This window comes from Drosophila takahashii, chromosome 3R (genome assembly GCF_030179915.1).
Source record: "Drosophila takahashii strain IR98-3 E-12201 chromosome 3R, DtakHiC1v2, whole genome shotgun sequence".
In the NCBI taxonomy this organism is placed as follows: domain Eukaryota; kingdom Metazoa; phylum Arthropoda; class Insecta; order Diptera; family Drosophilidae; genus Drosophila; species Drosophila takahashii.
The window spans coordinates 37,091,614-37,102,893 of record NC_091681.1 but is presented as its reverse complement, the minus strand read 5'-3'; the positions used below and the strand labels follow the sequence as shown (position 1 = coordinate 37,102,893).

The following is an 11,280-nucleotide window of genomic DNA, read 5'->3' as shown; positions in this document are numbered from 1 at the left end:
AACCTCTCAGATCGTCCTGTGGAATTCCTGGCCAGCAAAGCCTGGACTACAGCCCTTCGGGCAGAGCAATTACCAGACAAGTACATAGGTAAGCCCACGGCAAGTCCAAGTCCGAGCCAAACACAATCGAAAACCCAGCTAGCGTGAAATATTAAGGCTCAAGCGGAATAACTGCACTGACAGAAATTAAAGTTAAAAGGAAGTCTGAAATGTAAAAAGTATACAAAAATATCAAGAAGCAAAGTACACACATTTGATTTAATATTTTACAGCCCTTAAAAACACTTAAGAGTTTATTGAAATTATCTAGTCAATACGTTTTTCATAAATGTAAGCAAATCCAGTATCATTATAACAAATCATTTATAATGAGATTAGATGCATTCAATCTTTTATGTGCCCAACGGATAAATAAATAATATATACAATAATACAAAACAATAAATATAAATTGTAAACAATTTAAATAATAAATATAAGAATAAATATACAATAAAAATATCAAATTCCAATAATACAATTAGTAATACAATAATACAATTAGTAAAACCAAAATAAATTACAAAATAAATTACAAGAAATCTGTTTTCAATAAATTTAGGATGCCGAATGAAATAGCCTGATTTTAAAATACTAGTTATTTACCAACTGTATCAACTAGAATTATAATCCAGATTTATTTTTCCATCATAATGCTCCAATATTTTTCCAAGTGCCGGCTAAGACCCCTTCCCTTCACACCTGCCCTTATGCTGCAAAGGACTTTGACTCGGACGCCGCTATCCAACGGGACAGGACAAGGACCAAGGACGAGGACCGAGGACCGCTCCTTGGCATCTTGTGGAGACGGCACCTGCGGAATGCCGCCGACGCTCGCTGGAATCTCTGTGAAAAATATTTCTATGCACTGCTCCTGTCTTATCGAGCTTCCTGGCTCCTTTTGCTCCTTCTACAGATCCTTACCCCCGCAGTCATGGCCATAACTCTGCCAATGCGGGGAGATATATAAATTTGCTGTGGCCAGACAGGTGTGTAATTTATTGATTATTCCGCTAGATATGCCACGCCCTCACACACACACTATACACTTTGCCTTATAGCCGAACTCCCGCTCACTTGTTTAGACATTTTGTCATCTTCAATTTGTGTCTGTCACTCCGGGGCCTTCCTCCTCCTCTTCGAGGCATTGGATCGCTGGGGGGATCTGGGTGAATGTGCGGTGCATTTCCGAAAGTGGATTACTAGCTGAAGGCACTTGTAATCGCTGTGTTAAGCCAGCAGGAGATGGGTTCTAGGGATGGTTGGGTGCTATTGAACCTGGTTAGAAGTGGAAGTGGAACTTCCTGGCAGATGCCTTCGCCTGGCATCTTCATCTATGTATTTGCCGGCGTTTATTGAGTTTTAATTGGATAAGTTATAGATGCTCATGTTGCATAAATTCCGCAGGCTCCTTTGTTTTGACACCACCAATCGAAGGGCCCCGAAGGAGCAGCAGCTGCAGAACCTTGGGCTCAAATTGTGCGGTCGTGCGTCAAAGTCTGGGGAACGTGCAGCTCATTTACCTGACCATCGCAGCTTCAGGGGGTTGGATTCTCCACCCCTCGAGCTATCCAACTACTGTCATCACAATCACAATATCATTGAAAGTTCGCCCAAGAATCTCGCTTAATTAATGCCAACTATGAAAAGCGTTTGCCGAGCTCATTTTCATTATATAAACGCAGCAGCCACTTTGATTTCCATACAGAGTGGGATGGGATAGCGAGGAAAAAACACCAAAAACAAAAGCAATAAATATACAAAAGCTGGGGAAAAACAAAGGCGGCGGCGAAAAGGGAAAACAATGGAAAACATTTTACTGGCTTGTCGCTGTCTTTATTGCCGCCTAATCGCAATGGACCGAAGCCACGCCGAAGTTGTTCTTTTTTATTTACGGGCTGCACTAAGGCGGCATCATCAGTCATGCTACTTCATTATTATCGCTGACACCGCCACCCTCACCCTATATATACCCTATACCATCCCATACCATCCCCAAAAGGACCTCCTAAGCACCCACTTCCTAGCCCGCTTGTCGCTTATAATTCATTTCTATTGTGCCCCGTCTCTCTGAAAAGTCCCTTTTGATCCAGCAGACTTATTTGTCTTGAGGAAACTCGCAGTAAAATTGCTTTTCCTACTACGCGCTCACTTCCTGTTGCCGCTTGTTGCGCTCCGCTTTCTCGCTCTCTCTCTTTCTCACTCTCTGGGAAAAGTCTGGGGCTGACGCAACTTTCGCATTGCCATTGTCTTGCCGGCTTTGTGAGGACCGGCCAAGTCCAAAGGATCGGTGTTAATAGACGCCTGGCTGCCGGACTCGCCTGCAACACGCAGCATCAGCAGCAGAAACAGAGAACAGCAGCAGGAACAAGCCTCAGCAACGCTGCACTGCAAAAAAAAACTGGAGATCTGAAATAAATAAAAACAGTAAATAAATTTTAATATAAATAATTATAAATAAACAATATTTCGTTCAATATTTTGCACTTTTCTTTTTCCAAATATTTTGTGACCGTTTTTTTTTAATCAAAAATATTTTTAAATTTATCCAGCTGTAAAAACCGCCAAACAATATTCTAACAAAAATTTTAAACATCCTTTGTTTAAAATGGAAAACTTAAAATATCAATACTTATTTTAGGCATTATCCATTTACTACTTTAAATCGCTGTATCATTTAAATAATACTGTAGTGTTATGTTCTTTCAAATACATAATAAGTAATATTATATCAATATATAAATTTAAATTTATATAAATAACTTTTGAAATTATTTTTTTTTTCAATTTTTCCGTACTGAAATACATATTATTTCTTAAAAAGGATAAACTTTCAAATACAGCTTACAAAAGCTTTCAATTTTCTAAGGTTAACAACTAGTTTCTCTCAGTGCATCCGCCCCGGCAGCGGACGCTTCAAGTTGGCTCTTCATTTGTCGCTTTGTGCTTATTGTCATTGCGCCCGGCTTCATTTTCTTGTGATTAATGTCGTCATTAACTGCAATTAACTTTTTTAGTTGCCAGCCGCGACAAATCTTGGCCGTTTTTGCCTGAACTTTGGTCGCCAACTTGACTGGCATGTTGAGCAATGTCAATTTGAGTCCTCCGAGGCATCCTTCACTGGACGTCATCAGTCATGTATGCGAGTGTGGGCGAGCGCACGGGCGACAACTTAATAGTTTTTGCCCTAATTATTTGTCAAGCATTCTGCTAATGGCCTGGGTCGACCTTCCACCCCTCAACGTTCTCAAAGTTGTTGGCCAAAAAAAAGAAAGGGAAAGGAAGCGCTAACGAATCTCACATGCACTCGACAACTCACTGGGGAAATCGCTTCTGAATGGCAACTTGAATGGGAATCCACACATGATCCGAGTTCACTTCATTCAAGAGAAAAGAAGAAAGTTCTTTTAATTTCAGCCCAATGCTTTTTTTTAAAAATTAGCTTCTTAAATCATTTTAAAATTAACGGGGGGTTTTTAAAATTAAAAGTTATTTTAAAATAGGTGTCTAAAAGTATGCCACAATAAATGTTTAACCCAAAAGTGATATGAATTCCTACGGGGAGACGTCTATTTTGTATTCACTGCATACTTTTAAGCACAAAATATCAAAATATTTAAATCAGATTCATTATCATCAAAACAAATTCTTTCTTAAAATTTTTATTTATTGCCTCCTTAAGTAGAACAAAAACTCTTCATAATGAACAAATGTCTTATGAATGTAAATAATTAAAAATTAAAAATAAATATATAAAAAAGAAAGTCCTTTCTTCCTTCCTTTTTCCTGAAGTAGAAAATCATTAGAAAATCGGATGCCTTTTATGTTATTTGAACAATTTTAGATCTTTCAAAATGAAGTTCTGTGTGTTAGAGCCTCGTCAGCTTTTGGGCCAATTCGCGAGTCCCGGGCGAGAGTAATTCCACTCCGGGCAAGTGCACAGAAATGTCCTGCTAAGTACGAAATAAAAGCGTTACGTGTGTGTCCTGACGTGCACTTGCCGGAGCCATAAACTGGCCCAACTTGTTCGGGAGTCGCGGGATTGTAAACCCACCTACCCACCGTCTCCATATATATATTGTAGTGTAAGTACAACTGCGACCCGGGGTGGCAAACTTATGTATTTACAACGTGGACGCACGCGTGCTCCACTTGTTCGCCGGCCTAGAATTATGCTACAAATTTTATAATTTCACACCTAAAGAAGGAAGAGGAAGCGGAAGTGGAGGAGCAGCCTCCCCCTCCCCCACCAAAAAAGGAAATGGCTCGTAAAACAGCGGCAAACGGCATTGAGAAGTTTTACGCCATAGGTATAGGTACTATGGGTACTTTTTGGTTATTTTTTTAGGTCGGAGGAACACTCCACACACTCACTTTCCACCTGGGGACTGGCTTGCATTTTTGTGTTTTAACTTTCTTACAATAAAGTGATGTTATCTTGCTGCCTGCCAGCTACTTTGCGGCTTAGGCAACAGGCAGGTGGGCGGGCGGCGGGGGGCGTGGCCCTTGTGGGTGGCGGTTGACAGGATCTAGGGGAAATTACTCTGTGCTTTATCGTGCATATAAATCTATTTGCTCAGGTGTTTTTAGCTGCTAATATGTTTGTGATGACTTTATTTTGCGTTTACCGCCAGCTTTACCTTCATCTGGCTCTTGGCCCTCGGCATTTGCTTTTGCCAGCTTTCTTTTAGCTTTCTTTATTTGCCTTTCTTCGGTCCGCCCACGGTCGCTATTTTCCCTTTGCCACTGCCTTTAGCTCACCTTATTTAGATTGGGCTGTGGGTTGCCGCCCAGCTTAGCCGTTTGTTGATTTTTTTTTTCTTTTATTTTTGGTTCCAGAAAAGTTGTAAAAAGGTTTTTGGCCCAGGCCAGATGCGCTGCAGGCTTAGGGAACCGCACTCCGCCAGCCGAAATGCCGAAAATATTCCAAGGGTAAACGTATACGCTTTAATATTTGGTGCAAGCGGAGCGGCCAATGCGGCGTATGCGCAATTTGGTTAAATACGTGACGGAACCCGGCGAGCAAATTAAAAGACAAAAGGACCGGGGGCATTAAGCTAAATGTTTAAAGCACTTAGTCGGCGCATGCATGTTGTCATCAGGCCAAATGAAATATTCATATGTGGGCTTTGGGGCTACGAAAGGGCTCGGCGAGCTTTTAAGCCTTTTTTTAATGCCTCCTCAACTACAACTAGACCAGGTTGTATCCCCACATCCCATCGCATCCCATCCTTACGCCCATTTGAGCACTCACACACGCAGTGGCGATGTCGTCGCGACCACACAGCATTTGCTCAGGGGATTAACATTAAAGATCTTAATGCCTCTATTTCGACGGTCTTAAGTAAACTTCCGACCAGGCCGGGGACTGGGAGCCGGGAACCGGGAACCCAACAGCACAATGTGTGACAAGTCAAGCAGCACCGCTCTCCTTTCACGAGGAGCGGGAGTAAGCCCATCCACCGACTACCCCTTGGTTTTTGGCTTTTTATTTGTGTTTGTATTTGGCCCAGTGTTTGTTTTGCCCACTGGCTCCACTCATGCCGCCCTCTGTCATTGCACTGGAAAGATTTTACATGTTATAATAATTAAATTCTATAATGGAAGTAAGAAATATTATAGATTTCTTTCTGGGAATAATAAATTATTTTGTTAAATATATATTTTTGTCAGTAAACAGTATTATAGCTTTTTCTAAAATTAAGTTCACCAAATTTAAAATCCTTTAATCGTTTTTAAGTTTAGAATAAATATACTAAAACTAATATTTAATTTTTTTATCTGGTATCAAAATAAAGTAATTCTTGGCGTCTTCATTGTATTTTTATGAATATTTACATATTTTTGTGAAATTTAAAATTATGATTAAAAATAAAATGATTTTTCCATCGTTTTTAAAGTAAGATCAATATAAGTACTACAATATATTGTTGTTTTTTATGAACCTGATATCGAAATAATGTGATTTTTAGCTGCTTTAAAAATTTAATGTTTATTAATTTGTGGATATTTTTCCATCGTTCATAAAGTAAGATTATAAAATTAGAATTTAATTTTTTTCCTTTGAACTGGTATCAAAATAAAATAATATAAAAAATATATTTGTTTTCTTTATGAAATCCGCTGTAACCTATAAAATAATTTTCTAAAAATCTTTATGTATTTCTTCAATTTGACTTTTCTCCAAGTGCAGCTGTGATTCTAGCGCGGCTGCTCTTGTTGCTAAGCCTCAAGCAGCACTTCCGAATCCTGGTTTGTGTGTGTTCTTGTGGCCGTTGGGCCTCCGCCTCATGTCCTCATGTCCTCATATCCTCGCACTGGGCCACATATGCACATTGTCATTGCCAAGTACCACTAATATTATTTACTTTTCGTTAGGTTGTGTTGTGCCAGCTCAATAGATAAACACGTGTCGCCATCAGCCATTTCAGGAAAGATGGGTGGGGAAAGGGAATGGGTTCTGGGAACCCCACCTTATGCTTATGACATCCCCTGTCATCCGATGGAGCACATGGCCGGAGGCAACAATTATGCCGAATTAAGTGCTGGAACTTTGCCTGCATTCTTTTGGCGTTCAATAAGCCAAACTTTTCCCGAATCGGGAAACGGAAAATTATAAAACGTTAAAATTGAAACATCAAGCCTGCCCCATGCGGCATGTTGAAGCGGAGCAACAAGAAGCCAACGTGCAGATGGTGCCCACGGCCAGCAGACGAGGCCGGGTGTAATTGAAAAATATAAAGTATCGCCGCAATCTGATTAAAATTACATTTAAATAATAAAAACAAAAACAAGAAGCAGGAAACTGGGGGGCGGCAAAAGGGGCGGAATATCCTGTGATGTGCGTCAAGCACGAAACTTGCAATTACAGTTTGTAACGCGGCGTCCTGTAAAAAACTTTACAAAACTTTCCAATTGCTTTTCATTGAATTGTTATCGATAGTAAAGGGAGTGAAAAAGCCAGGGAAAAATGGAAAAGCCAAGGAAAAATAGAGAACAATGGGAAAAATATAACTGGTTGAGGTAAGAAATTCTATAAAGGACTTTTAATATTTTTAAATGATTATAACAATATAAACCTTCATTAAAAGATGTGGCTTTACTTTCCCGCTGTCAGAGCTTAGTGATTTATTTATAAATACAGTTTTATCTTACAAAATATGGTTAGTTTAAGGGCTAAGGCTTTGATTTTTTTGATGGGCATGGTATACATATTAACAGATGTATGTAATGCTTTTGAACTGAATGCTGATGATGTTGGATGATAGTAGCTCAACTGATTTTGTTGCGCAGATAGTACTTGATGAGTTGAATGCAGACCTCGGCATCTTCGGCACTGTCGTGGCCGGCCTCTGTGGAGGAGATAGATATTATAATAAATTTAAAACGCCTCTGAAAACCTTACCATTCTCCTGTATAATTCGCTTCAGATTTTCAATGCAGAGCGTCTTGAGAGCGCGCTTCTTGGGCGGACCCATCTTGTGGGGAAACAGCACCGAGGTGTCCACCACAACGTCATGGATGAGTTTCAGGGCCTTCAGATCGCTTTCCAAACTGTGGCCCACGAGCACGGTTTTGGCATGAAACATGGACATCAGCACGGCCTGAACGTCGCGTATATTACGCGTTTCCTTCGAGAGCATGGCCTCTGTGATGCCCGAGTAGCTGAAATAAATATAGTTTAAAATGATCTAAATAAATCTAATGAGGTAGCCCATCCTACGTGGTATTATAGTCCACAATCTGGTTGGCCGGCTTGACCAGAGCATCGTAAACGCTGCGTCCATTTATGTCCACCACCGTGACGCGCGTCAATTCAATTCCATGAGTTGTATAGCACATCTCGCAATCCAAGGCGAATATGTCTTTTTTGGTGGGCACTAGGTCATCACCCCTCTCGATCGTCTTTACGAAGCAGGTAAGCTTGTCCGGATCGTAGTAGTCGCTCACATGGTAGTTGCCGTAGGTGCAGCCGGGAGTTCCCGCCGGCTGTTGGCAGCAGCGGTGCTGATTGTCCGTGAATCCCCGCCGGTAGCCCGTGCTCTTCGGATGGTAGTTGCACATGTCGAAGCCCTGGTGCTCGTAAATGTCCAGGCTGAACACCTTGCCGCAGCGGGAGCAGTAGCGTTCACTCTGGTTGGGTCGACGGTTGGGACGGCAGGCACGAATCACCGCCGTGCCGCGCTTCTCGCCCGGCCGCGGATAGCCGTTCTCCACCAGCTGTTCGTCTGTCAGGCGCAGATCGAAGACCATTTCGTATGCTTTCTCGGCGTCCAAAGCATCGAATGGTTCGCCATTGGCCAGGGAGCCAAGTTTTCTGTAATAAATATTGGTTTATTTAATGTTTGTTGATATCTAATACTGTTTATGTGCAATATTATCATTATCTTTCAAGCGCCAACAAATATAAAATCATAAAGAATTGATTGAGTTCATAATGTTTTTGGCACAGGGGCAATATTTGCGCCTATTAAATTACCATCTAAACAATAATTTCTAATAGAAAAACAAACAGATTGCATATAAACAATAATTAGTTTTTAAAATAGCCACCCACTCCTTTTTCTCCACACTCCATGAGGTTGTGAGCGCCCTCTTCCCACCCAGCATCATCTCATGCGACACCGTCTTGCAGGCCACGCTCGGCTTGTTGCCCGCCTCGATTGCCTCCTTGCGGAGCTTGTTAATCGCCAGCATGCAGCTGTTCTTGTAGATGGCAGGCGTGTTGCACTTCTTGAAGACGGCCAACTCCTCCACCTGGGCCCGCTCCCAAGCGTCGGGCAACTGCGGATAGATGACGGTGCAGTGCTTCACCATCATCTCGTAATACTGGATGCGCACGTTGTAGGATATCTTGGAGCTACTGGGGTCCAGGACGGTCGGCTTCTCGGCATTAGCGTCGTTGGCCGCCGGAGCAGCTTTGTCCAGCGCAGCCGTGGGCTTGTGGGCCACTCGGCCGGCGCCCTTGAAGGATTGGGCCGGCGTGAAGGCAGGCTTCTTCTCCGCCTGCAGCTCCTCGATCTTCTTCTTGGCCCGGGCAATGGCCACTATGTTGGCCACGGGAGCAATGCTGCGAGCTGGAAAAGAAATATAATTAATTAGATTAGATTATAAATTAATTAATAAGAAGTTTGGGGTGTAGATATAATTTGATATAATAAATGTATAGTAAACAAGATGAGATAGTACTAGTACTTCCTTGTGAAATTGAAATAACCTGAGTAATAAACATATGTCGATAAGAAAAATGAATTATTACACAAAAACATGAAATTCGATGTAAGTGTATACCTATTATTAAAAAATAAATCTCAAAATTGATTTAATTTCCTTCTAAATTGATCGAAACAATAAACTTTGCTCACCTGAACGCACTGGTGGAGTCAAAGCGCTGCGGGAAATAAGTGGTGTAAGGCTGGAGTTGACCTTGGCCTGACGGAGCTCCTCCTGCGCTTGGCGCACCCGCTCCTGGGCCAAACGCAGCTGCTCGGCAGCGGCATCGGCCTGCAGCTTCTCCTGGCGCCGCAGCTCCGCGCGCCGATCGAAGATCGCCTGCATGGCATTGCGGATGTGATTGGGCTTGCGCACCGCCACCGAAGGAGCCAAATGCGGCTTGATCCTGTCCGCGTTCTCGTGGGCCACCCGCCGCTTCTGCAGAGCCGCCGTCGCCGCCTCGGTGAAGGTGTCAATGTCTGGGGAGGGAGCCTTGCGCTTGCGAGAGCTCTCCGCGTTGGTTTGGCCACCTTCGTCCTTGTGCATCTCGGCGAACTTCTTCTCCATCTCGTCGAAGATCATCTCGCACTGTCGCACAATCTCTCCCTCGGAAGTGTCTGCCTCGAAATCAAAGTCCAGTTCATCCAGATCTTCCATGGGATCGGTTTGGGCTTCTGGAGCTGCTTCAGTCTCCTTTTCCGCCTCCGGTTCGCTTTTGGAAGTGCTCTTACTAGAAGATGAGCTGCTCTTCGACTTGGAGCGTGAGGAACTCGAGGAACTGGAGTTGTGGTGATGACTTTTCGAGGAACTGCTGCTCTTGTGCCTGCTACTACTGCTACTGGTGGAGCTCTTCTCATCGCGATGCTTGTCGCTGCTGGAGGACTTCTTGTGGGAGGAGCTGGAGCTGGAGGAAGACTTGTGCCTGGAGGAACTGGAGCTGGAGGTGTGCCGCTCCTTGGAGCGTTCCTTGTCGCCGTGGGATGACTTTCGCTTGTCCTTCTTATCCTTCTCCCTGTCTTTGTACTTTTCCTTATCCTTTTCCCGCTCCCTCTCCTTGATCTTTTCTTTGTCCCGCTCCCTGACCTTCTCCTTCTCCCTTTCCCGCTCCTTGCTGGACTTGTGCTCCTTTCTCTGGCTTTCCCTGACACTCTTTGGCTGCTCCTCCGGTTCCTCCGGCTCCTCTTGCTTGACCACCACCTCCTGTTCGTCATGGTTGGCTTGCTCCTGCACCTGCTCCTCGATCTCCACCTGCATTTGCTCATCGATCTCCTTATCCAAAGCCGCCTGCCAGTCGTCCTCCTCCTGGTTTCCATTGGTGGCCGATGGCTGGCCGGGCACATACTTGGGTGCACTATCCACCGCCGCCTCCTGCTTCTTCTTCGCCGGCGAGGCATTCAGAGCCGGCTTCTCCGGGTGATACTCCAGATTCGACTTCTTCCTGGGCGCACTTAGCGCGATCTGGGGCAGCGGCAGGGAGAGCAGCTTGGGCGCCGGCTTGTACTCGGGCACGGCGGCAGGTTCCGCCGTCTCCACATCATCTAAAGGCCACCGGAAGTTAATATTGCAGTGCACAAAGGCCAATCAACTGGAGGTTCTCACCTTTGCGGGCGTGCTTGAAGTGACAAAAGGGACGGCGGCAGGTGGCCGCATCCTGGCCGTCGAAGTACGGGCACAGGAAGCCCTTGAAGAGGCCCGTGGACGGCAGCATTCCGGCGGCTGGCTGGGATTAGCTAGCGAAATCAAGCCGCTCAGCAAATAAACCAAGCGTCCCAAAATTTCCTTCTATTCTCTCTGTCCGTCTCTTTCGCTCATTTCATCAGCAGTCAGCTGTTCTTGGTTGGAGAAGATCTGGCAGCACCTTTTTATTTGGCCCTGCCACCTGGTTGAAAAGAGATTGCAAAAACTAACTTTTTTGGGCGCAAAAATTGAATTATATTTGAATTAAAAGACAAATGCAACTTTTTGAATGAATTTATAATGCCCTGTGAAGGTAATAATAATAATAATATAATAATGCTTAAAACCCAT

The 11,280-nt window shown here is 43.8% G+C and overlaps 1 protein-coding gene across 1 annotated transcript; it reads right to left on the bottom strand.

Moving 5' to 3' along the window:
* Positions 1-7,137: 7,137 nt before the first annotated feature.
* On the bottom strand, positions 7,138-11,151 carry LOC108063343 (RNA exonuclease 1 homolog). Its single transcript, XM_017150405.3, has 6 exons — positions 10,852-11,151; positions 9,405-10,790; positions 8,597-9,116; positions 7,763-8,356; positions 7,445-7,704; positions 7,138-7,391 (listed from the first exon to the last, which is right to left on the bottom strand). Exons 1-6 carry the CDS (start codon positions 10,958-10,960, stop codon positions 7,312-7,314), a joined length of 2,949 nt encoding a protein of 982 aa, XP_017005894.2. The 5' UTR covers positions 10,961-11,151; the 3' UTR covers positions 7,138-7,311.
* Between the last annotated feature and the right edge of the window lie 129 nt (positions 11,152-11,280).